Source organism: Pinus tabuliformis, chromosome J (genome assembly GCF_031772625.1).
Source record: "Pinus tabuliformis cultivar Carrire ecotype Pingquan chromosome J, CPIR1, whole genome shotgun sequence".
Lineage (NCBI taxonomy): Eukaryota > Viridiplantae > Streptophyta > Pinopsida > Pinales > Pinaceae > Pinus > Pinus tabuliformis.
Window position 1 is genome coordinate 1,098,348,694 of NC_142295.1, and position 25,613 is coordinate 1,098,374,306.

General features: G+C 35.6%; 1 protein-coding gene across 1 annotated transcript; it reads left to right on the top strand.

The window, feature by feature from the left end:
- The first annotated feature begins 9,762 nt into the window (after positions 1-9,762).
- Positions 9,763-10,668, top strand: LOC149230869 (uncharacterized). Its single transcript, XM_089381442.1, has one exon. It carries the CDS (start codon positions 9,763-9,765, stop codon positions 10,666-10,668), a length of 906 nt encoding a protein of 301 aa, XP_089237568.1.
- The last annotated feature ends 14,945 nt before the right edge of the window (positions 10,669-25,613 follow it).

The window sequence follows — 25,613 nt, forward strand, 5'->3', positions numbered from 1 at the left end:
GTTCCCATTTCTGATCTCCCAGAAACTATGGTTTTGGATTAGGGCCCTGTTCTCCCATGCCCTATCCCAAATTGTAGAACCTTTTGCCTGTCCTGTCATTCTAATTAGATTTTCCTCCTGCCATACACTAGCATATTTGTGCTTCCAGAGTTTTGCCCAAGGGGCTTGAATTTCTTTCAGCCATCTCCACCAGATTTTGGCGCCAAGAACTCTATTTAGAATTCCTAGGTCATGAAGACCCAAGCCACCATGGGACTTAGGTTTGCATACTCTGTCCCATGCCACAAGGGCCCATTTCTTCTTTTCTTCACCTTTCCCCCAGAGAAAGTCTCTTTGAATGTTTCTTATATTGGTCATTACACCGACTGGTGCTGGAATGGCAGATAACATATAGATAGGGATACTTTGTAGGACAACCTTAGTGAGAACTAGTCTCCCTGCTAGATTTAGTGCTCTGTTTGTCCATTTGCTGATCTTCTCTTTTAGCTTATTAAGAACAGGCTCCCAAATATCCTTATGAAGCGGTTTGTCAATGAGAGGAACTCCTAGGTACTTCACAGGCAGTGTCTCCCTTTGAAAGCCCAAAATTCTGGAAAGATTTCTTTGAATTGAAATATTTGTATTGAAAAAGAAGATCTTTGATTTAGTGAGACTTACCTCAGTACCCGCTACCCTAGCAAACTCACTCAAAATCTATTTGAATGCTTTGGCTTTCTTAATAGTGGGTGTGCCTTGAAGCATAGTGTCATCCACAAATTGTTGATGTGTCACTGTGTCCCCACCATGAGTGAGTCTCAGACCCTGAATTCTCCCTTCCTCCTTAGCAGCTCTGATAGCTCTTCCTAACCCTTCCATCATTACAATGAAGAGGAAAGGAGAAAGAGGATCTCCTTGTCTGAGACCTGTAGAAGGCTTGAAGGTTTTGGAAGGAGCGCCATTGAGAAGAATTGAACAGATGGCTGTGGTAACTAGCGCCATAACCCATTTAATCCAATTGTGATCAAAGCCATAGGCTGTTAAAATTTCTCTTCTTTATGACCAGCTAAGTTTGTCATAAGCCTTTGCTATGTCCAGCTGCATTATCATTCCTGCCTATTTGTTGGTAATGAGTGAATGAACCATTTCATGTGCTTGAATTATATTATCTAGAATTTGTCTTCCTTCCACATATCCTATTTGTTCCTCTGACACTAGGGTTGGGAGGAGAGGTTTGAGACGGTTGGCAATGACTTTGGATATAATTTTGTAGATCACATTGCATAATGCTATAGGTCTAAATCTATCTGGAGAGGTGGCATTCTCCTAATGAGGATTAAGGCTATGAAAGATTCATTGAGTGCCTTTAAGACTTTCTTAAATCTTCGAGAGTCTTCCACTACCTCCAGGATGTCCTGTTTCACTATCCTCCAACAAGCTTTGAAAAATTCCACATTAAAGCCATTCGGGCCTAGTGCTTTCCCATTTTGCATCTCTTTTACGGCTTCCTCAATTTCATCCTCTGTTACTGGTCTATTGAGATTGAAATTATCTTATTTGGTGACCAATTTAGGGATGTACTGAGTGAATTTTTCCATAAACTGGTATCTATCTTCCGAGGTTTCCTCAACAATTTTCTGAAAATGCTGGAGTAGAACCTTCTCCATCTCTTCATGAGTGTTTCTCTCTGTACCATGCTGATTTGTAAGTTTCACAATTCTATTGTTGTTTCGGTGAGCTATGGTGGATCTGTGAAAGAATTTGGTGTTTCTATCCCCTTCTTTAATCCATTGTACTTTGGATTTATGTCTCCAGAGTATTTTCTCTTGAAGGCATCTGTTGTCCCACTCCTACTGGAGTGACTCTACCATCTCATTCCTTTCATCTGTGTAGCCTTCTGTGATAAGAATCTGGTTTATTTCCTTTAGTTTCTTTTCCACCTCTCCTTTAGCTTTGAAGATGTTACCAAATTCCTTTTTGTTCCACTCTTTGAGTCTGCCTTTAATGTGTTTGAGCCTGCAGTGAAGCAGGAACATCTTTGTACCTTGAAGGTGAAGATCTTCCTTCCACCATTGTTCAATATTTGTGAGGAAATCTGAATGTGTGAGCCAAGCATTCTCAAACCTGAAGGGGGTGTTCCTTGGTTTGCCAAAAAGGGAAGCTTCCAATTGGATAGGTCAGTGATCTGAACCCCCAAAAGGTAATATGAGTGCAGTAATGTTGCTTCCCTTGAGAAGAAGTTCCTCTGAAACCATAAATCTGTCCAATTTTGAGGCCACTTGGGTAGGACCTCCTCTTTTGTTATTCCAAGTGAAGATTCCATTGCTTATTTCCATATCAACCAATTTCATATTGCTGATAAAGTTTTGGAAGTCAATTGAGTCTCTCCCAAGTATTCTAGTTCCTCCTTTCTTCTCCATGAGTGATTTTGTTATGTTAAAATCACCTCCAAGAATCCATGGTAGAGCTGGGTATCTCTTTTTCATATCCTCCAGTGTTGTGAGGAGTCGAAGTTTGTCCTCCATTGGTTGTGGACCATAGACATTGGTGATCATGTAACATTGCTTGTCACCCACCGGTTGGAAAATCAGAGAAAGGTGATGTCTGGATGCCTCTGCATCAATCACACCAAATTTCTGTGGATCCCAGAGAGTGAGAATACCACCAGCAGATTTCCTTGCCTTAAATTCAAGGTATTCATATCTACTTACCCATTTTCTATGTTTTTTGCGGATCCTCTCCACTGAGCATTTTGTTTCCTGAATGAATACTATGTCAGGTTTTTCCTCTCTAATCCTTTTACCGAGATTCCTCTGTTTTCTTCTACTCCCTAGTCCTCTAATGTTCCAGGTTGTGATTTTCATTGAGGTGGGGTTATAAAGGAGTAACTAGAAAGGTCTTCAATCATTCCTGAATCAATCATGAGCTTGCCACACTCCAGTAGTAATTCTTTCTGTCTTTTTCTTCCCATCCTTTTGCCTGGATTCTTTGTTAGTTTTCCTGTTATTAATCCTATTGAGGAAGTCCCTTTGTTTTCCTAGTTTTCATGTCCTCTTTTGACTCCTGCAGCTGTTTGATGTGCCTTGTTAAGGAATATCTGTTGGAATTTGTCCATGTCCTCTTGAGGGATGGAGTTTATTCCCAGGTTGCCTCCCTATTCTAGAAACTTTTCCAGCTCTAGGTTCTCCCTTTCCAGGATCTCCTGTAAATCTTGATCCTTTGTACCACTTTCACTTTGAGTCATTTCTTGGTCTTTTTCTACTTCCATGGTACTCAAAGGGTCCATCGTGTGTTCATTCTGTTCCTGAATGTACTCCATGTTGGTCTCTTTTTCTTTCCCCCTTGCTGTCTGATTCTTTGTACTCTCTTTATCCCCTCCCTCAGCTTCTTTTTCTCCTAAGATCTCAAAACTGTTGTAACTTTTTGTTTTATCATTCACACTAGGGTTCTTTTGTGTCTTCCTTCCTCCTCCTTTTCCTTTTCCTCCCACTTTGGTGAAACCTGTATGGTATTTTCCTTTGTTGGTATTTAGGTTTTCCTCCCTTCGATTGAGAGGACAGTCTTTGGATAGATGCCCATGCTCATGACATTTGTGACATCTGAACGGGATATGTTCATAGTCAACTGCGTGATCCCATTCCTCATCATAGACTTCTAGAATGACCTCATCTGGAAGGGCTTCTAATAGGTTCATCTCCACACATATACGGGCATAGGATGTATATTTTCCCCTTAGAGTTGCCTCTGAAATTTTTAAGAAATGACCTAATTTATTGCCTATAGCTTTTAAAGACTCTGGCATCCAGTAATCTAAAGGTAAGGAGTATAGTCGTATCCACACCGGTACCGAAGTGAAGGTTTCTCGTTCTGGCACAAAGTTCATCGTCCATGGCCTCATATAAAGTCCAGCAACTGCAAAGAAGTATGGCCCTCCTTCAAAGATTTTGTCCCTATCTTCCATGTTCGTAAACACCACAGTGAAAAAACCTTTGGATCCAAGATGAATATTTAACTCCCCCTTTGGTTTCCAGTTGTATTTTATCCAGGTGTACAACGCTTTCTCTGATGGCCAAATTCCCATAAATTTACATATGATGGCATAGTTAGCCATATGATCCTTGTGCACTTGCAGAGCTGGATCGTTCAGAATAACCTGAGGTTTAGTTGTGGTCTTGGGTTTACAGGGCCCGATCTTAGCTCTGTTCTCTGACGCTTGACCTCTGTCTTCCTCTTTCTCCTCCCGACAGTCTTCGTCGTGGACCCCTTGAGCTGCATCGGTTTTGCTACCTTCCGCCTTCTGAGTTTCTGTGTCTTTTGTCTTGACCTCCAAGGGCTATGGAGGTTTGTTCTTTTTCCCTCCTCTTCCTCTGTTTGCTACCATATAATTGTAGGAGGGAGTGGGGCTCCCTCCTCCCTATGTCTCCATAGATGCTTGGTACTCTCTGCCACTTTTTTCGTTAAACCCTAGAACCAGAGCCACAAAGAAAATCGCCTTGCCAATAATTTAAGATATATCATAAATTACTTTGATGCGTATAAACTTTTACTAATCATTTAATTTATACAACTAAATTTATTTATAATTAATTATATATATATATATATATATATTAAAAAAATAAATATATAATTTAAATATCAATATCACAAAAATCATTTATAATATATTTACTATTTTTTTTTTTTTCCATTATTTATATAAAAGTTTTTAAATTAGTCTTGATTTCATACTAAATCAAGATCCTTACTTCTTATTTTAAGGAAATGGTGTATCCACATCCATGCAATCCTTCTTATTTTAAGGAAATGGAGTATCCACATCCATGCGTTGCTCTAAAGCTTTTTTTTGATCAAATATGGCCTTTATAGAGTTATAAATTCCACTTATGCTAACCTGCAGATTCCTAAATCCATATTTTGTTTGACTAGGATTTTATATTGGCCATATTTTGTTTCTCTGCATCAAGAGCGTTCAAGAGCGTAGTGTAAGTCTAGGGGTGAACTCCTTAAAAATTCTTAAACGAGATATGATTTGGTGACGATCATATTTACGTGTTTCATTTTTTTTCAAAATTAAAAACTTTAATCAACTTTTTAACAATACGAAGAGTTGTTTAACCGTAATAGTGAAACTCGATTTTCTACCTTTAAAACAGAATGAAATTTATGTGAATAAATTCTCCATCTAATATACTCAAGAAACATATCATAAAATTGGGCTACGCAGATATCCCGTTTAATTTCTATTACATAAATCCTTAACACAATATAATCCTTCTCCAAATACGGATCACCAAAAAATTAACGATTTGATTTGATATCCGTTAAAATTACTTTTCACGTGTCCATCATTGCTGGCTTGTTAGCGTCAACATTTTAAACTAATACGACATTGCTGGTTTGTTAGCGTGTGGTTTATGAATAATAACTTAATTACTTCTTAAATTATACGTATGCATCATGCTGGTTTGTTAGCGTGAACTTTTGTAACTAATACGCCATTGCTGAGTGGAAGGGTTTCCAATTATACAACAACCATTATTTTAATTTTAATCATTCTTAATTATAAACATTTCGTCGTTTATTTATTAATAATAATAAATAGAGGTATGGAGTCCATCGATATTTAGAGGTATACCCAATGTATGGGGAATCACGATTATAGTTTTGAGAATATTTTAAAATTTAATTAATAAAAATAAGTTAAATTAAATAATGATTATAATGTTTTGGAATATTTTAAAATTTAATTAATAAAAATGGTTATAGAGGGGAATATACTGAAATTTAATTAATGAAAATGAGAGTAATTAGGATTATGCAGAGTAGTGAGGTAGATTCTTGTTTTTTTTTGTTAAAGTGAAATATGTTATTTTTTATACTCAGTAAATGAAATATAATGATCAAATTTTTTATTATAATGTTTATTTGATTAAGAAAATTATTATATTTCTTTGATTCTAATACTAGAAAGATAGATTTCTAAAAACACACAATAGATTAGAGATAGATTTCCATTAAAACACAATTGAATTAAATTTTTCGTTATTAAATTTTCATGTATCTTATGTGATGGGTCAATTTTAACTTGAAAAAAAAAAAACAATTACACAACTTATTTTAAAATGGATCATTTTGTTAAATAAAATTTATTTATATATTAATGTCCACATCTAATTAGAATATGAACTTATTAGAAATAGATTAATAATCTCCAATCCTTAAGAAATTGGTGGGTGGGGAGCCTTGTGGCACAAATATATTTTTTTAAATTTGTTAAAAGTCAATATAACTTAAGAAACTCCTTAATGCACTACAATCAATTTTTTAGGGCAAAAAAAGCGTAATATTATTTATATAAGAGATATAAAAGAGTTTGCATGGTACAAAATAGACAGGATATACATATGTTGCTTTAGAAAAAGCAACAGTTCAACAAATACTAGAAAGAAATAGACTCTGATAATGCACTACAATCATTGATAAACATTAAGACTAAGCATTAGAATATCAACATATTAGAATTAGAATAATCTCAAATCCCTAGAAACTTGGTGAGCATTGAGCGATATAGCACAAATATAGTTTATTAAAAGTCAATATAACTTCAATAAAATCAATAAATCTTTCTCTACCTAAAAAATAAAAATAAAAATCACTAAATCTTCATCACTTTATTTAAAAAGTAAAAATAAAAAATAAAATTCTCTACTCAAATTGTAAATTCCTAAAATTCTCATCTATTCAAAGTGTAAATTCTCATCTACCCAAATTGTAAATTCCTGATCAAATTAAAACAAACTGATTTAGAAATAAATGTCCCTAAAAAAATCCGAACTAAACAACTTTACTTATCATTTTTATTAAATTCTCATCTATTTTAAAAATTCCTACTTAAATTAAGATAAAATATGTAAATACTTCACGATATATTATTATATTCCTACTTAAATTAAGATAAAATATGTGAATACTTCACGATATATTATTATATTCCTACTTAAATTAAGATAAAATATGTGAATACTTCACGACATATTATTATAGTCACACTCCAACGCAAGAGAGATGGCTCTCTTTGATAAAGAATAATAATAGAAAATATCATATATTTTAAAAATTCCCAATCAAATTAAGAGTGTGAATCACGACCGAACATTTTGATGCAATTCTTTATTTTCCAAGGGATTGCATTTTTCATAACTCTGTCAACGTATTTTAAGAGAGACACTCCGGAACGACAATTGAATCCCCCGGCATGTTGGTAGCGCACTTCTAGGTGGTTAATTATGTTAATATAAAAATTATATGTGCTCAATTATAGACAATTATGTTTATTTTATGGTTTATAATTTTAAACCTTTGTGTTAATAATAAGATTTTTCCAATATGAAAATCAATCATAGTCAACCATTGTCTAATGTCACATTGTGACAAAGATTGTCTCTCTGTCCAACCTCACTTTATGATAACCATGGTCATCCATGGTGCAACGTTACATTGTGAAAAAGATTGTCTCAATATGAAGATCAATGATGGTCAAGCATGGCCAACCATTGCCCAACGTCGCATTGTGACAAAGATTGTGTTAATATGAAAATCATTCGTGCTCAAACATGGTCAACCATATTTATTTTAGGGTTTATACACCTTGGTTTATAATATTTATCCCTTGGGTTTATATTATTCCCATGGGTTTATAATCCCTTGGGTTTATAATATTTAACTTAGGGTTTATATACCTTGGGTTTATAATATTAATCCCTTGGATATATACTATCAATCCCTTGGGTTTATCAATCCCTTGGTCCAACATCACATTATGACAACCATGGCCATCCATGGTCAACAATGGTCCAATGTCGCATTGTGAAAAAGATTGTCTCATTATGAAAATTGACCATCGTCTACCATGTTTATTATAGGGTTTATGGTATTCATTGTTTATTATTAATAAATTATTTAGTTTTTAATATTATTATTTACTATTATTTAAATTATTTATTTTTATTTAATTATTATTTAATTAATTATTATTCTTTATTTTTATTATTAAATAAATATTATTTAATAAATAAATATTTGTTGTTAATAAATAATAATAATAATAATATTTATTAATAAATAATAAAGAATAGTTTCCTCCATTCCAATCATCTATGGGGTGATCTAGAAGCTAGCATGAAGAGATCAAACCGTGATCTATCTAGTATCCCTTATACCATTAACAATTGGAGGGCTCAAAAAAAAGTTTTTGAGCTAAGCTGCTGCAAGCGCGCCTCGGCTCCCGCCCTGCAATCCCTCGAGACCCGCATCTCGCACATTGTGCAGATCGCGAGCGTGCCCGCCCTCATCCACCTTGATCCTCGCGGGCGTGTCCGCCTGGGGCTCCTTTACACCCTGCGGTCGGCCTTGTTCATAGAGGATCGAGCTGCTCCTGCTTGCTGACAGGCCCGTTCCCTAGGGTTTGCGCCCATGGAGGTGCTGGGCACTCCACAACCGTCTCTTCCATCTTCTCCCGCGCTGATCTCATCAGCTGCGGCTTTTAACAGGGCTCCCAAAGAAGAAGATCTTTGAAGCTGCGAAATTCGTTAACAAATTGGACGATATACCTGAGATCTCCCTCCCTCCTGAAACCCCGATTTAGGTGGCATTGTCCTTGTCCGAGCGAGCTCTTATCGGCCAATTCACTGGACTATGGCCATCCCCCAAAACCACCGAACACTGGGTCAACAGAAACTGGGCACCGTTGATTAAAAAAAGTGTTACCTCATACTTTCTAGGGAGAGGATTCTTCCTCTTCGAATTCACCTCAAAGGATGATAAAGATCTGATATTTCGAAACAGCCCCTACTTCATGGGCCCTCAGGGTTTGTACTTGAATAAATGGACTCCGGACTTCGATCCAGCAGTAGATGTCCCCAAAGCAGACCCGGTGTGGGTTAGGCTTCCAAATCTCCCAGTTCATTGCTGGAATTGAGATTCTTTGATGCACATTGGAAATGCCCTGGGGAAATTCATAGATCGAGCGAATCACAAGGATCAATATGATTGTGCCAGGATCTGCGTAGAAGTAGATCTGGAAGTGGGGTTGCCAGAGGCCATCAAAATCAATGTTGGAAGCTGGACGCATGTGCAGAAGCTGGACTATGAACAGCTGCCTTTCAAATGCTGGAAATGCCATGTTTATGGCCACTTCGCCAGAAGCTTCCCAACCAACAATGAAGCTGTGCAAGGGAAGGATGACGGCTGGAACCAAGTTAAACGATCCAAGACTTCTTTCAAGTCACAGAAATCGGGAGGCACCAATAGTAAAGGTCCTCACCAGGCCTCTGCCCAGCAGATCTAGACCAAGCCTGCTCCAGAAAACAAGTTCGATCCTCTTAGCTCGCAGCTAGAGGACACACATGAAGTCGTGGTCCAAAAAGCAGTGTCTCCAGAAAAAGGTAATCTGCCTATTTCTTCCAAGGACGCAAGTGTTGCAGAAAGCTCAAAAGGAACCCTTGTCGAAGTTGAGGAAGAGGACCAAGACTCGGAAGACTCGGAGGAGGAAGGAGAAATAGGTGACACCTAAACCTCTGTAAGGAGATCCACAAGAGGGCGTAAAATAGATCGTGAGAAAAGAGAGCAAGAAACATACAAGGACAAGTTACAGGGCAGCCAACCAACCCTGGATAGGTTGCTAGCTAAAAAGCCGAAGATGGCAAGAAATCAGCATCAAGGCTCCAAGGGAGCCCATCACCATAATCCTAAATGATGAAGATTGTCTCTTGGTTCTGCAGAGGAATGGGGAGTAAAGCAAAAGAAGAAGTAACGAGAAGTCTTATTAAAAGAGAAGCCCTAGATATTCTTCTGATCCAGGAGACCAAAATGCAGGACAATGAGTTTCTCCAAACTAGTAAAAAAGTCTGGAAGGGAAGTAGAGCCCAAGCAGTTTTAGCACGGGGAGCTTCTGGGGGGCTGGGCTCTCTTTGGAATCCTCTCAAGTATAGGTTGGTCTCTGAGATCCAAAATACCCACTGGTTGTTCCTGAAGCTACAATCGCTGGATTCGAGGGAGACATTCTACCTTTTTAATGTCTACGTACCAGTAAATTCAGGGGAGAAAAGGGAGTGTTGGGACTCCATCAAACATCTGTTGGAGTCTGAGAACCTAGAAAACATCATTATTGCGGGCGATCTAAATCTCACTCTGCGCATGGAGGAAAAGCGAGGAGGCACAATCGTAAGGGACCCAGCAAGGGAGTGGGTGGAGGATATCATGCAAGACTGGGATCTGCTCGATATTCCCACAGAAAATGGTAAGTACACCTGGTCCAATAAAAGAATAGGCCCTGGTCATATTGTTGCTAGACTTGACAGATGTTTGGTGCAGAGTTCTTTTCTTTTGTTGGGATTAGAAACCAGATTGCATATTCTCCCTTGCAGTGTTTCTGATCATAAGCCTATTATGCTTGAAATGTTGGCTCACAAGGATCTTGGCCCCATACCTTTCAGATTCAACCCTTTGTGGGTCAAGGATATTGAGTTCCTGAATATGGTTCAGGACAGTTGGAAATTGCCAGTGAAGGGTTCTCCCTTCTTCATTTGGGAAGAAAATCTTAGAAGACTGAAAACAGTTCTTAAATCATGGGCCAAAACTCTCCCCTCCCCTACTAATGAGAGAAAGCAGGCCCAGGACAGACTTACCTAGCATCATGCTCAAAGTGAGGATGCAGAAATTACTAAGGAAGTGTTAGATAAGGAAGCCGAGCTATAGCAAACCTTCCACAAAGCCTGCCTTTCGGAGGAAGAGCACTGGAGACAAAAGTCTAGGAGCTTATGGCTTAAAGCGGGAGATAGAAATTTCGCCTTCTTTCATAAACAAGCTCAAGCTAGAAAGAGCTACAATTTTATTGCAGAAATCAAAGAAGGAAACTTGACTCACAAAGACTTTGGGAGCATAAAGAGAGCAGCATTCAATCACTCTAAAAATCTGTACAGAGAAGAGGGAGTGATTGACCCAAACTCTAAATTTCTGGAAGCGGTTCCTTCTATGATCTCCCCTCTAATGAATCAGCACCTAGAAGCTAAGATCTCTATAAAAGAAATAAAAGATTCTCTCTCTGACATGGAGCCTGACAAAGCCCCAGGCCTGGACGACTTCACTGCAAGATTCCTTCAAGTCTGTTGGCAGATTGTGGAGACAGATCTCTACAAATGGTCTTGAAATCTAAAAATTGTCAGAAAATAGGGGGCAGCACTAACTCTGCCTTTCTTGCCCTCATACCCAAAGAAAAAGGCGCTAAAGATTTCAATCAGTTCCGCCCTATTTCTCTTTGCAACAATGGCTATAAAATAATCACAAAGGTGATTGAAAATAGGCTTAAAGGCATCCTCCCAGCCATCATTCAGGAAAATCAAGGTGGGTTTGTTCAGGGGAGACAACTTACTGACAATTTCATTCTAGTGCAAGAGGCGATTCATTCGAGCCAACTTCGCAAAGAGAAAGGTATGGTAATTAAACTAGACTTGGCAAATGCCTTTGATCGGGTCAGACTTAGCTTTCTTTGGGAAGTCTTGCATAAATTTGGCTTTGGCACGGGCTTTATCAATTGGATCCGAGCTTGTGTTGTCGACCCCTGGATCGCTCCCTTGGTGAACGGGAGAGCAGCTGGCTTTTTCAAAGCTTCCAGAGGGTTTAGGCAAGGTTGCCCCCTATCCCCGCTCCTCTTCGTCCTCCATGTTTCTGTCCTGAGTTTCTATCTTGACCAGAAATTGGTTGATCAAGAGATCCTAGGGCTCAACATAGCCAGAAGGGTAAAAAATGTAAATCACACCTTGTTTGCTGATGACACCCTATTGTTAGGGGCTGCCACTGTCAGAACAGCCTTAAAGTTCAAGGAGGTTCTGGACGATTACAGCGAAGCTACAGGCAACTGTTTGAACAAGGTAAATGCAAATTTTTTTGTTGGAATATCTCTACCTCCTCTCTTTCAGCCATCACCAGAATCCTTGGCTTTTCTGCATCCCTCAGTTGGACCTCTTTTACCTATCTGGGCCTTCCTATCTTTCAAAAACTAGCTTACAACAAAGACTGGATCCCTCTTTTGGATAAATTCAAGGCCAAAATTCAAGCATGGAGATTCTCATGGCTTAACGTTGCCGGAAAAACTGTCCTCATCAAATCTGTTCTCAGCAATCTCCCCATCTTTCAATTCTCTGTAGCCCTTGCTCCCATTGGCATCATCAAGAAAAAGGAAGCCTTCATTCGCAAATTCTTCTGGAAAGGCGGCAATCTCAATGACAGGAAAATCCCATTGGTAAGTTGGGAGAAAGTGTGTAAGCCTTAGAACGGAGGAGGCCTAAATTTCAAAGATCTCAACCTTCAAAACGCAGGCATGGGAGCCAAGATTTTCTGGAGAATCATTGGTCCTCAACCAGGATGGGCTCAAAGAGCTCTCTGGAGGAAGTATTTCTTGGGGAAGCGGAAAAGATGCCTGGAATCCTCACTGCCCACCTCAGGATCACAATTGATCAAACTCTGCCACAAAGCAGCTCCTCTAATCAGAGAGAGAGCGTATTGGATTCTTGGCAATGACAAAGAAATCAGAATATGGGACGACAGGATTATGATGCATCACCCTTTATCGAGCTATACCTCTCTGCATGTGCTACGACCGTGGCTGGAAAGAGCAGGATGCGTTTCTCTTTGGGACATCTCGCTGTGGGCTGGCAGCAACTGGCTGCGATGGAGTTTGACGCCTGTTCCTCCTGAGTTGAATCAAGAACGCGACCTCTTACTCACGTTGCTGAACGGTAAGGCGCCTCTGCGTGTTGGAAAGAAGGACACCCGTGGTTGGCGAGCTGCCCCAGGTCTGTACACAGTAGTGCAAGGGTATAAAAGCCTTCAAGAATGTCCCCACGTCCCTCTAGACCCCGCTGTGTGGAAGGGGCTCTGGAATTACAAATCCATGCCAAAAGTTGACACATTCTGCTGGCTGTTATGCCATAAAGGAATCTTAACATAAGACAGATTGAAGAAGAAAGGATTTCAAGGTCCCTCTTGTTGCCATTTGTGCTGTGACAGTGAAGAAAATGCCCAGCACATTATTTTGGACTGCAAATACACAAAAGAGATCTGGCAGAACCTCTTGAGACATTCGAAAACATAATTAATCTTACCTACGTCCATCTCTGACTTGTTTGCGAACTGGTGAAGCTTCTACCCAAGATCGCTCCCTAAAAATGAAAGTTTCAAAGCAGCATGGCTCTCCTTGCTGAAATTTATCTGCTGGGATATATGGCTGGAGAGAAATAGAAGAGTCTTCAGAGATGAAAGCTTAAATCCGCATTTCACCGTCATCAAAATTAAAAATCTATGGAAGGAAAGTCTGGGGGAACATCTGTCGGACTCAAATCTAAGACAGCGAGATTTAGATTAGGGTGCCTCGATGGATCTCCAATTCTCTGGAGAAACAAGGCAACACAAAGATACAAAAGAGTGGCAATTTAGAGGGAAGGAGAATGAACTATATGATCTGCTCAATAGGCAAGCCAGACACTCTCTATTCTTCGATGGGGTAGCGAAAGGCAATCCCGGATTGGCTGGGGCAAGAGGAGTGGTAAAGAACAAGGAGGGCAGAATTGTGACTAAGTTCGCTTGGGGATTAGGACAAACCACCAGCATTCAAGCAGAAGCCTTGGCTCTTCTTCAAGGACTCAAACAAGCAAAGGCCTCTGGTATTTCAGATGTCAATATAATAGGAGATTCTCAGTCAATTATCAAAGTCCTATTGGAGGATTCTTCACCTGCAGATACTAGATTGGCAAGAGTGATTTCAAGAATTAGAATTCTGGTGAAATCTTTCGAGACTGCAAACATCCATCATGTTTTGAGGGGGAACAACAAAGATGCTGATTTGGAAGCCAACAGGGCGGTGACTCTTCCAGCTGGCTCTCTCCTGAAAAACGGAATGGAGGAGTGGGACTCCATACCATAAAATAATCTTATGTATTACCGCATTATCCTGAATCAGTTTGTTTGCACTTTTAAAATAGGAAAAATAACGGAGATAGATTCTCTAGTCTTGAGTAAAATTCTTGGATCTCCAAAGCTTGGGGCCTATGATCAGTTAGTGGAAGAAAGTTTAAGGGTTATGCCCGATCTATTGTAACTGGTGAAAGGCACTTTGGCCACTATCTAATACAAATCCATATCCGTTTCTGTAAAAATAATAATAATAATAAATAATAAATATTAATAATCAATTGTTAATTAATAATTGATTTATTATTAATAATTAATAATTAATAATTGTTAATTAATTACTAATTACTAATTAATTGTTATTTGATAATTAATAATTATTTATTATCAATAATTATTTAATTATTATAAATATTTATTATAGATACTTATTATTTATAATTAATTAATTATTATTGATTATTAAATATTAATTAATCGTCATAATTTTTAATAAATATTTAATCAATAATAATTAATAATTTAATAATAAATTTATTTTATTATTATTATTATTATTATTTTATATATATAAATATTTTTTATTACTAAATAATAAATATTAATAATAATAATATTATTATTATTATTATTATTTTCATTTTCATTGTAATAGGTTTTTTGTATTATTATATATTGATTGTGTGGTAGATACAAATGAAACTTTGGACGCATATTAATCAAATTTAATTATTATGAGACAAGTATTTCAGTGTAAATCACATGATAGAACAATTGTCGACGCGTTTTGAACCAACCAGTGTGGTTCATAGTCAGGACAAGTTGAAGAATCAGATCTAGATTTGCATATTAAATAGTCAGAGCAGAACATCCAACGACTATATTTCATGACCAGGTAACGACTATATTGACTAACGACTATATTGACTAACAGCTAAATTTGACCGAGAAATAGTTAGTTGGACTAGATTAGGGGCATGACCTTTATTTAATTAATTAAGTTAATTCAATTGATTATTAAATTGATAGTTAGTTAAATTCTTATTAAAATAAAAGTTAAAAGGACTATTCTATAAACTTATAACTATAATTAAAATAAATTAATTATAAAATAAAATAAATTAATTGTCAGTTAAAAATATATAAATATTAGAGTAATTAATCAATAGTTATAAAAGTTGTTAAATATAAATATACATAGTTAGTTATATTTGTATTAAAATAAAAGTTAAAGGGACTATTTTATAAACTTATAATTCTAAATATATATTAAAATAAATTAATTTAAATTAATAGTTATTTATAAAAATTATTAAAAATATAAATATTAGAGAAATTTTAGGGGTTAGAAAGAATATTTAAAATATTTAAAATTAATTAATAGTTTATTTAAGGGTTAATTTAGCATATTATCATAGATTGATTTCTATATATATATATATATAAAGTCTAAAGGGGGGAAATATCTATATGATAAAATTCTATATTAATTAATATAAATTAAATAGAATCTTAATTATATTATGTATACTAGAACCTTCAGATTAGTTAAGAAAAAGGGGGAATTTCAATACTAAATTTTTTCTTTGTTAAAAGTAGTATTCGAAATAATAAAAGTATTATTCTAATCATCAATTGTTAAGGCAATAAAATCAAGAAATCTAAGGGAACCAGAATTACTAATTAGAGTTCTGAAGGGATTTATTGTATTGTTATTAACAATATAATAGTGTTATCATAATAATATTTAATTAATTTTATTAATAAATACATATGCTTATAATCTAAATATAAAAAATAAAATAACTCTGAAGAGGATCAAAGAACTAAGCCAAGAAAAAAGAGGGTTAGAGGATATCAAGGGGGAAAAACTAAAGAACAAGCTATGAAGAGAGGGGGCGGGATGGGGAAAACAACTAAGAGGCCTTATGGTCAAGCCTGCTTACGTATGCTCCAGGGTTGACAATTTCGCTTTCATTATGGAGTTGTTGGTAGGGTCACCGCCTACGGGTGCATCCCTTGCTAGTGACTAGGTGGTCTGCTAGAGGTTATGGTATGAGGACCGGGAACCAACAATTATTGATTTTCCAATCGTCCTCTATATTGAGATTACTAGGTCTCCTCTCAATTTCGAAGGCTTCCCTAAATTGAGAGGAGACCTAGTAATCTCAATAGAGAGGACGGGTGGAAAATCAGTAGTTGCTGGGTCCCAGCCCTCGCCTCTTAGTCATTTCCTCCCTGTCCTGCCCCATCTCTTAATAGCTTGTTCTTTAGTTTTTCCCCCTTGATATCCTCTAACCCTCTTTTTCTTGGCTCAGTTCTTTGATCCTCTTAAGGGTTATTTCATTTTTTATATTTAGATTATAAGCATATGACTTTATTAATAAAATTAATTAAATATTATTATGATAACACTATTATATTGTTAATAACAATACAATAAATCCCTTCAGAACTCTAATTAGTAATTCTGGTTCCCTTAGATTTCTTGATTTTATTGCCTTAACAATAGATGATTAGAATAATACTTTTATTATTTTGAATACTACTTTTAACAAAGAAAAAATTTAGTATTGAAATTCCCCCTTATTTCTTAACTAATCTGAAGGTTCTAATATACATAATATAATTAAGATTCTATTTAATTTATATTAATTAATATAGAATATCATCATATAGATATTTTCCACACACATATATATATATATATATATTGAAATCAATCTATGATAATATGCTAAATTAACCCTTAAATAAACTATTAATTAATTTTAAATATTTTAAATATTCTTTCTAACCCCTAAAATTTCTCTAATATTTATATTTTTAATAACTTTTATAAATAACTATTAATTTAAATTAATTTATTATATAATTTATTTATTTTAATATATATTTAGAATTATACGTTTATAAAATAGTCCTTTTAACTTTTTATTTTAATAAGAATATAACTATGTATATTTATATTTAACAACTTTTATAACTAACGATTAATTACTCTAATATTTATATATTTTTAACTAACTATTAATTTAAGTTAATTTATTTTATTTTATAATTAATTTATTTTATTTTATAATTATAAGTTTATAGAATAGTCCTTTTAATTTTTATTTTAATAAGAATTTAACTAACTATCAATTTAATAATCAATTGAATTAACTTAATTAATTAAATAAAGGTCATGCCCCTAATCCAGTCTAACTAACAGTTTCCCGGTCAAATTTAGCCGTTAGTTAATATAGCCGCCAGTCAATATAGCCGTTACCTGGTCATGAAATATAGCCATTGGATGTTCTGCTTTGACTATTTAATATGCAAAGCTAGATCTGATTCTTCAACTTGTCCTGACGATGAACTACATTGGTTGGTTCGAAAAGCGTCGACAATTGCTCTATCATGTGATTTACGCCGAAATACTTATCTCATAATATTTGATATAGATCACGGGAGCCTAAATTCAACAAATTTAATTAATTAAATATAATTGTGCGTGTAAACAAAAATATATAAGACAATTTTTTAGATTCAAATATAATAATAATAATTTTTTTTATTGAAGAAAATGAATATATCATGGAAATTATTACACAACAACTAATATATTACGCCACAACTAATTTATGGTTTTATTATTGAAAAAAATGAATATATATCATTGAAATTATTTATATTACACAACAACTAATATATATCTAATTGAAATAGTTATGACCTTCTTTTAACGAAGAAAATGAATATATACTTTCAACTATTATTGGAAAAATGAGTATATACTTTTGAAAAGATGAATATATACTTTTAAATATCATTAGAATCACTTATATTAGACAATAATTAATTTATGTTTAATTATAATAATTATATTTTTTCTTTTATTTGTTGAGGAAAATGAATATAAATTTTAAATATCATTGGAATAATTTATATTTACTAGCAAGAGTTTAAGCGTTTTCCTTATTTTTATATATAAAAGTTTTTAATTAGTTTTAAATAGTTATGACCTTCTTTTAACGAAGAAAATGAATATATACTTTCAACTATTATTGGAAAAATGAGTATATACTTTTGAAAAGATGAATATATACTTTTAAATATCATTAGAATCACTTATATTAGACAATAATTAATTTATGTTTAATTATAATAATTATATTTTTTCTTTTATTTGTTGAGGAAAATGAATATAAATTTTAAATATCATTGGAATAATTTATGTTTACTAGCAAGAGTTTAAGCGTTTTCCTTATTTTTATATATAGAAGTTTTTAATTAGTTTTAATTTGGTCTTGATCCTTTCTTTTATGTAAGGAAATGGAATATCTACCTCCATAGAATCTTTTAAAGTTTTTTTGGATGAAATTTGATCTTTATGGAGTTATCAACCTTTTCTCTATTTCATTGTTTGTTTCGTGACAAATTTTTCCAAAGAGCTTATATTGGTTCGTTTCTGTTTCTTTGCATCAAGATTGCAAATATAAGAGGTGAAGTTCATAAAAAATTCTTAAATTATATATGAATTGTGAGGATCACATTTCCATATTTTATCTTATTTAAAATTAAAATACTTAATCAACTTTTCAACAATATTTTCAACCATATGAAGAGTTGTTCTTTGATTGATTATGAAAAAAATATTTTAATAGGTTAGTGAAAATTTAATTTCTATCCTTAGAAACAAAATGCAATTCATCTGAATAAATCATTTTGTAATATACTCAAAAGAAAAATCTTGGGAGTTAGATATGTAAGTCTCCTTTAAGGTTTTACTTTTGCTCCATAAATATTTAACATGTCATAATCCTTCTCTCAATACTAATCACCACATTTGAATTGAACATTCATTTGCGAGAGGAACTTACAGTCATATGTGATTCCACGAGGTGAACGCTAGACAAAGTGTTGTCATTAATGTCAATGGATGTCAAATAGTGTTTTCACTGATGGTAGTGGATGTCAAAGGATGTCAAGGAGTATTTTCATTGATGCCAAAGGAGGTTCAAGCTCTAAGAGGTTTAAGGAAAAGGATTCAACATATAGTTAATGGCATTTTGTGTGTAGTCAATTAGCTCTGATGCTTATGAAAAGCGATCACATGGATAGGTCTCAAAAATACATTTCCAACAGTATAAGGAAACTTGAAAAACACCATATGAATTAAAATTTATTTTTGGTTAAAGTTTTGGCATGGTTATAGGGTCTTAGGGTTCCACTCATGCAACATCATCGTGCCTCATCCTCCTTCCTACTAAAGTGTTAAGTCCCATGACTGGCAGGGCCCGAGATGAACAATTTCTCGACAATTGCAGTGGAATTTCATGTCCGCACCTCGGATCATAGGTAAAGCAGTTCATAAAGGTGTAGATGGAGTTGACGAAGCCTGATAGATGACCTTTCCCCATTAGTTACTAAGAAAATTCCTATTCCGCCCCAAAGTAACAATTAAGTGTTTTGTAGAAGAATGTTTCAAGGTCCCACAATTGAGAGAGCCCAAGAAGATGAAGAAACTTTCTCTCCTTTGCCAAAGAAATCCATGTATTTCCATGGGGGCCTGATTATTTGGGCTTGTGCAAGGTTCTGCCTTTTCAGGCCTTACTGAATGTTTAGGTGTGGTTGTTGAAGAATTTCCTCGAAGTATTGTGGCTTAGGGAAAAAAATAGTTTTTGTGTTTTTAATGGATTTCAGTCTTCGACCCTAAAGTTTTTACAAAGAAAAGAACAAACAAATCAACCCAAACCCAAACTCCTTTTGTACCTAGTGAGTTAGCAAAGAACATGTGGTGTTTTTATATTGGTTGAGAATTATGAGTAGGATAGTGATGTGGGATCCAAACTAGTAATGACATCAGCAAATGATGTTAACATGACACATGGTAGGATTTTGGTGTTTTCAGGTGCCTAAGTGACCTATTTCTAGATGACATGTGGAACCACCAAGAGACAACATGTGGCTTAGATGATGTCAACATAAGGTGGCAATAATGTCATCTAATGAGGTGGCTTGTCCTCGAGGATTGTGTCAGGGGTCGTGTTGGGTAAATAATTCCTATGTTAATGGTTTTTCAATTTTTTATAAAGTTATGTCTATGCACCAAAGCAGAAAAGGGGAGGCCATATTTTGGACATTTTAGGAACTCGAGTGTTCATGCCTCATTGTAGGTGTACATAGTAGATTTCCCCAAAACCAATGTTTATTTGGACCATCATTGACCTATTTTATTTAGAAGTTTTGATCCTCAGTGGTTTGGGTGATCCATTTGTGTATAATAATGAAATGAACCAAACTCGAATAAAGGATAAACGTCTTAGGTGCTAAAATATTGGTCACCATTTATGGTCACTTGTAAAGGAACCAAGCGTATTAAGGGCACGATCCAAATGTGAGAATGAAATTTAAGCACCCTCATTTATTTACATGTGGTCATGGCACTTGGTCATATGCATCACAGGGTTGAAGGTAAAGGATCTTAGCACAATATGAACATGGTAGCTCGCAGGTAATGAAGTTTTTGGAAGTCGATTACCTCACTAATGTTTAATTTCATCGATTTTTACAAGTAGTAATGAATTTCCCACCTCAAACAGAGCAAGCCACACCGAAGTATGGCTCACACCATGAAGAACTTAATGAAAAAATGACTCAGGCAGTGGAGATGAGAAATGGAGACTTTGTTGAAGCCCTATGTATGCACTATGGTCAAGTATTGGGTAGGGGGAGTTGTATTGAAGAAATTAAGAGCTCTAGTAGATGCTGCATTTTTTCCTTCTCAAGCTATGAGAAATTAAATGCAGGTTCACCTCATGCCATGTGAAGTCTTATGGACTTTTATCTCTATGTTGTTGTAATGATTAGTAAAAGAAGTAGTTGATGTTGTGAGTATGAGCTATTTGAGAAGAGGGATTTGTGTAGTAGCTATAGTGGGGTGGAACGCAGAAGAGTGAGAGAAGAGATGTTGTGTGGTGCAACAGAGTAAAAGCAATGGATTAAAAGAAGCAGAGGATTTCCAACTAAGAAAATGAATGTTATGTAAAGAAGAGGGAGCTATAGAGGGACACAAAGCCAATAACATACACCTCAGGTCATAGAGGTCGGCCAAAATTTTCAGTTTGAAAATCCCATGAAAGATAGAACTCTTGGTTGTAGCAGGTGGGTGCCTGCACTTATTAGAGGTTGGTGCCTCTAGGAAAGTTGGTGCTTGTTGATTTAAAGGGGTTGGGGCATTTTGTGAGTAGGTGCTCACAAATAATTGATGTACTAATTAGAGTTAGTACTTTTTATTCACATCATAATACAAAATAATATTTGGCAGTTTTTCTCCCATAAGGGTTTCCACATTAAATCCTTGTGTTCAAATGATATGTGATTATTTCTTGCTCACCTACTATTGAATGATTTACAATTTAATATATAATTTCTTAAGATAAAAAAGAAAAATTGTAAATTACTTATTCATCCCGCTTCCCCCCTCGCCCCCCTCCCCTCAGTAATTCTTGATTCCTAATGATTGATACCAAAGTGAGGTTCCTTCAGGAACAACTTAACCAATAAAAGGTAGATTAATAAGGAATCATGACAAGACAAGAAAGTCAAGATGATTATTCAAGTAAGATACCAATATTTGATGATGAAAACTATGTATTCTAGAAGGTCAAGATGGAAGCCTATCTCATTTCTCTTGATGTATATGTTTGGAAATTTGTATTAGTTGAATATGTAGTTCCAATAGCTCCTCCAATAGACCTAGATGGAAGAAAATATTATGTGAATAATGCAAAGGCCAAGAATATCATTCTCTTTGGTATTAATCAATCAAAATTAATGAAAGTGATGCATTGTCATTCATCTAAGGAAGTGTGGGACAAGCTCAAGAATAGTTAGGAAGGAGTTGAGAAAGATAAGAAAGACAAGCTTCAAGCTTTCAAAATGAGATTTGAGATCTAAAGGATGAATGAAGAAGAGAATATAATAGAATATTTTCTTAGAGTTGATGAGGTTGCAAACATGATTATAGGACTTGGCAAGGACTTCAAAAAAGAAGTGATTGTCTAGAAGATATTGATATGTATACCAATGAGATTCAATGCTAAGATTTCAACAATAGAAGAGATACCAGAATTGAAATACCTCACAATGGAGCAACTGCATGGAACCCTCATAGCTTATGAGATGAGAATATGAAAATAGAAGGTTGAGCCAAAGGAGGTAGAATGAAAAGCCTAAAGAAAGACCAAGGAATAAAAATAACATCAATATTGTTATAGCTGTGAATCAGATCAAGAGTTGGCCCGATTTTCCAAAAGATTAAAGCGACGCTCAAGTAGGTATAAGGGCAAGATACCCTTCAAGGGCTTTGAATGTGGTAGAGATGTGATTTTTTCCTCAAAGTGCCCCTATACCAAATAAGAGAAGTTGGAAAAAGAAAATGATTAAAAGCATAGAGATAAAGCTTAAAAATACCAGAAGAAGAAATCCTTGAAGAAAAAGGGTCTCTACTCCAAAGAGGATAGTTATTCATCATAAACAAGTAGTGAAGAATCCTCTAGGGATGAACATAATGAATGCTTGGTTATGGAAGGCAACAGGTTTGGCTAAGTGTTGACTTGAGTTGGTTTGTGAGGTAGAGAGATAGATTGTATTAGTGCAGGAATTGTTTAGGTTAAACAAGCGTTGTATTTTCTTCTCAGATATTCTTGTTAATGAAATATATATAGTCGGGGTTTTGAGCATTTTCTTTCCCCAGAAAAATATTGTGTTATGTGCAATTGAAATTCTTCCTTTTCTGCTTGTTTTTTTCATCAATAAATTTTGGTTTCCGTTGAAGAGTAGAGTAGATTCTTGTCTTGTATTTTAGCATATCACATAAGCTATTGAATCTGCAAATAAAAATCTACATTATGAGACCATATTCTTTTTGCATTTGTATGGTATGGATCATGGTTGTAGTGATGTTGCCATGGGAAGTTGATGGTGTTGCTGTGGAGTGTGTCATCATGAGTGTGTGGTTGGTTATGCATTTCTTATGCATGTTAATGTTCGCATGTGGTCAAGTGTACAATGAGGTAATGGTTGTTTTCATGCACGAGGTCGTGGTATGCGTTGTTGATAAGGTCATGCATCGATGATTGGACCCTAGCTAGAATGATGGTTACATGGTTATATGCTTATGTGTTATGTTTTTATATGATGTCATGATTATGTCATACATGTATCACACTGATTGTTGATTTTGCAGACGATGTATCCTCCCCAAACTATACTAAGGTACGTTGGTTTATTGTGATTTCGTTTAGCTGATATGATATACCTTGCGGGAAGAATATCAAAATGGCTAGCAAGATGGTAGACTACAAAGACTCTCCCTATGGATCCGATGAGTAGCATGGTGTTGGGAATTCTCCTGATTTGGGAGATACACTAAGAATATTAAAGGAAGAAATAAGGAGTTGTAAGGTAGATAATGAAATAATGATATAAGCACAGGAAAAGTTAGCAGAGGTAAATGCAACAATACTTCAGATCTTTTCAGAATTGCAGCGACAGGGACCACTTCAGATCAACCATGAGTAGGAGGAAAAAACTAATGGGGCATATGGCAGTATTTCGCATGGTGGTCACAGGTCAGATAAAGATTACATGATCAAAGATGGAAAATTGTTGGACACTCTAGATAGGAGAGGTGATAGACACGTGTACAATTCCAGTTATGGTTTTGACATACATGATGATCGACATCGTTATCATCCTTACAGGAGGAGCGATAAGGGGTATTTGTCGGATGATTTTAAGAAAGAAAAACCACCTGCATTTGATGGAGAGATGAATAAATCATAGGGTGAAGAGGCATTTCTTTTCATGAGGAATTTATTTAGGCTGCATGAATACTCAGACAACATGAAAGCCATAATAGCTACCTTCAATCTCAGAGATAAAGAAGAAAAGCGATGGGAAGATGTGAAGAATGTCATAGGTATACATGAGGAGAACTTGACGTGGAATGAGTTTGAGCAGTTATTCAAGAAGAAGTACCTAAGAGAGAGATACTTTGATGATAGGGCAAGGGAATTCTATGAGATAAAGATGGGATCTATGACAAATGATGAATACACTAGCAAGTCCTTGGAGCTACTGAGGTATGTGCCTTATCTCAAGGAAGAGAAGGGCAAGATTTAGATATTCACTAGTGGGTTACCAATGGAATTCAAAGATAGAATTGAGTTCGATGAGCCTAGATCATTGGAGGAGGCCATTCAAAAGCTAAAGCATTGCTATGAACAATCGAAGCGTAGATCCGAGACTAAGTCATATTGGAAGGGTAATGCAAAGAACGAAGGAAAATGGGACAAGAAGTGAGTAAGACCTTAGGATTCAAGTAATAAAGAGAACATAGCACCACCTAGGAAGTTTAATTCAATTAACAAAGGATAGGGACATCGATCATAGGAGAAGAACAAGGATGCAGGTTGGAAGCTTATAGAGTGTTGGAATTGTGGCAAAGATCATCGCAGGAGAGATAGTTTGCAGAATTAGGATGGTAGGCCTCAAATATATAGTGCATAGGAGACGCAGACTGTTGGGGATGTCGGTCAGAGCATTCCTTGTATTTATGCAACATTGGATAACAAACAGGCAGACCATTAGGCATCTATCATTGAGATGGATAGTAACCTTTGTGATCAAGTTATTTCTATTTTGATTGAACTTGGATCTAATTATAGCTATGTTAGTCCTGACTTGGTGGATAAGTGTGGTTTGAGTAAGGGATTGCATGCAGAATCTTTGTTACTTCACTTGGCTACAGGTACAAAGAAGTGAGTTCATCATTGGGTAAGAGCTTGTGCATTTTAATTGAATGGTATGCCTATTGCAACACATTTATATGTATTAGCGTTGGGATCATACAATATTTTGTGTAGGTTTTAACCCCGTATAGAAATTACCTACATACGATTTCTAAAATATAGAAAATAAACAATGCGAGAGCATAACACATAAAACACATATACACAGAGATTATCCCCTGGATCCCAAAACCGGGAATACCAGCTTGATTTTTCATTATGTTCCTTTCAATGCTAAAATACATATTTATAAATGCTGAAGCATCCAATACCATGGACTGAAAACCATCTCGTCCAAAACCATGGACCGAAAACCATTGCGTCCAAAACCATGTGCGAAAATCATGCACAAAACCATAGGTAGGTCCGCCCAACCTAACATAGGGTCCAAAACCAAAATTTCCCTGGGGCACTGCCCTGGATCCCATAGAGTGGGGTTACCTGCATCCCTGAAACCCTCTGTGACTCCCCTCGCTATGCAATCGATGCAACGAAGGGGGGGCTCCCCCCCTCCTAACCCCCCAATTAACTACGTGGGCTAGTCGTGGAAGGAATATAACACAACCCAACATGTTGGGCATGGATTGGTTGTACCTTAATAGAACCAAGGTGGATTGTTATGACAAGGCTATTGTGTTCTTGGATGACAATGGGGAACCAAAAGTCTTATAGGGAAAGAAGAAAGCTGCATTAGTTAGGATGGTGACAACTATGCAGGAAAATGGTAGTCACAGGAAAGGGTGTGTGTTATTCGTAATGAAAATTTCTAGTGACAAAGGTAAGGAGGTTGAGGATGAAAATGTTTTGAGTAGGTACCTAATTCTGCAA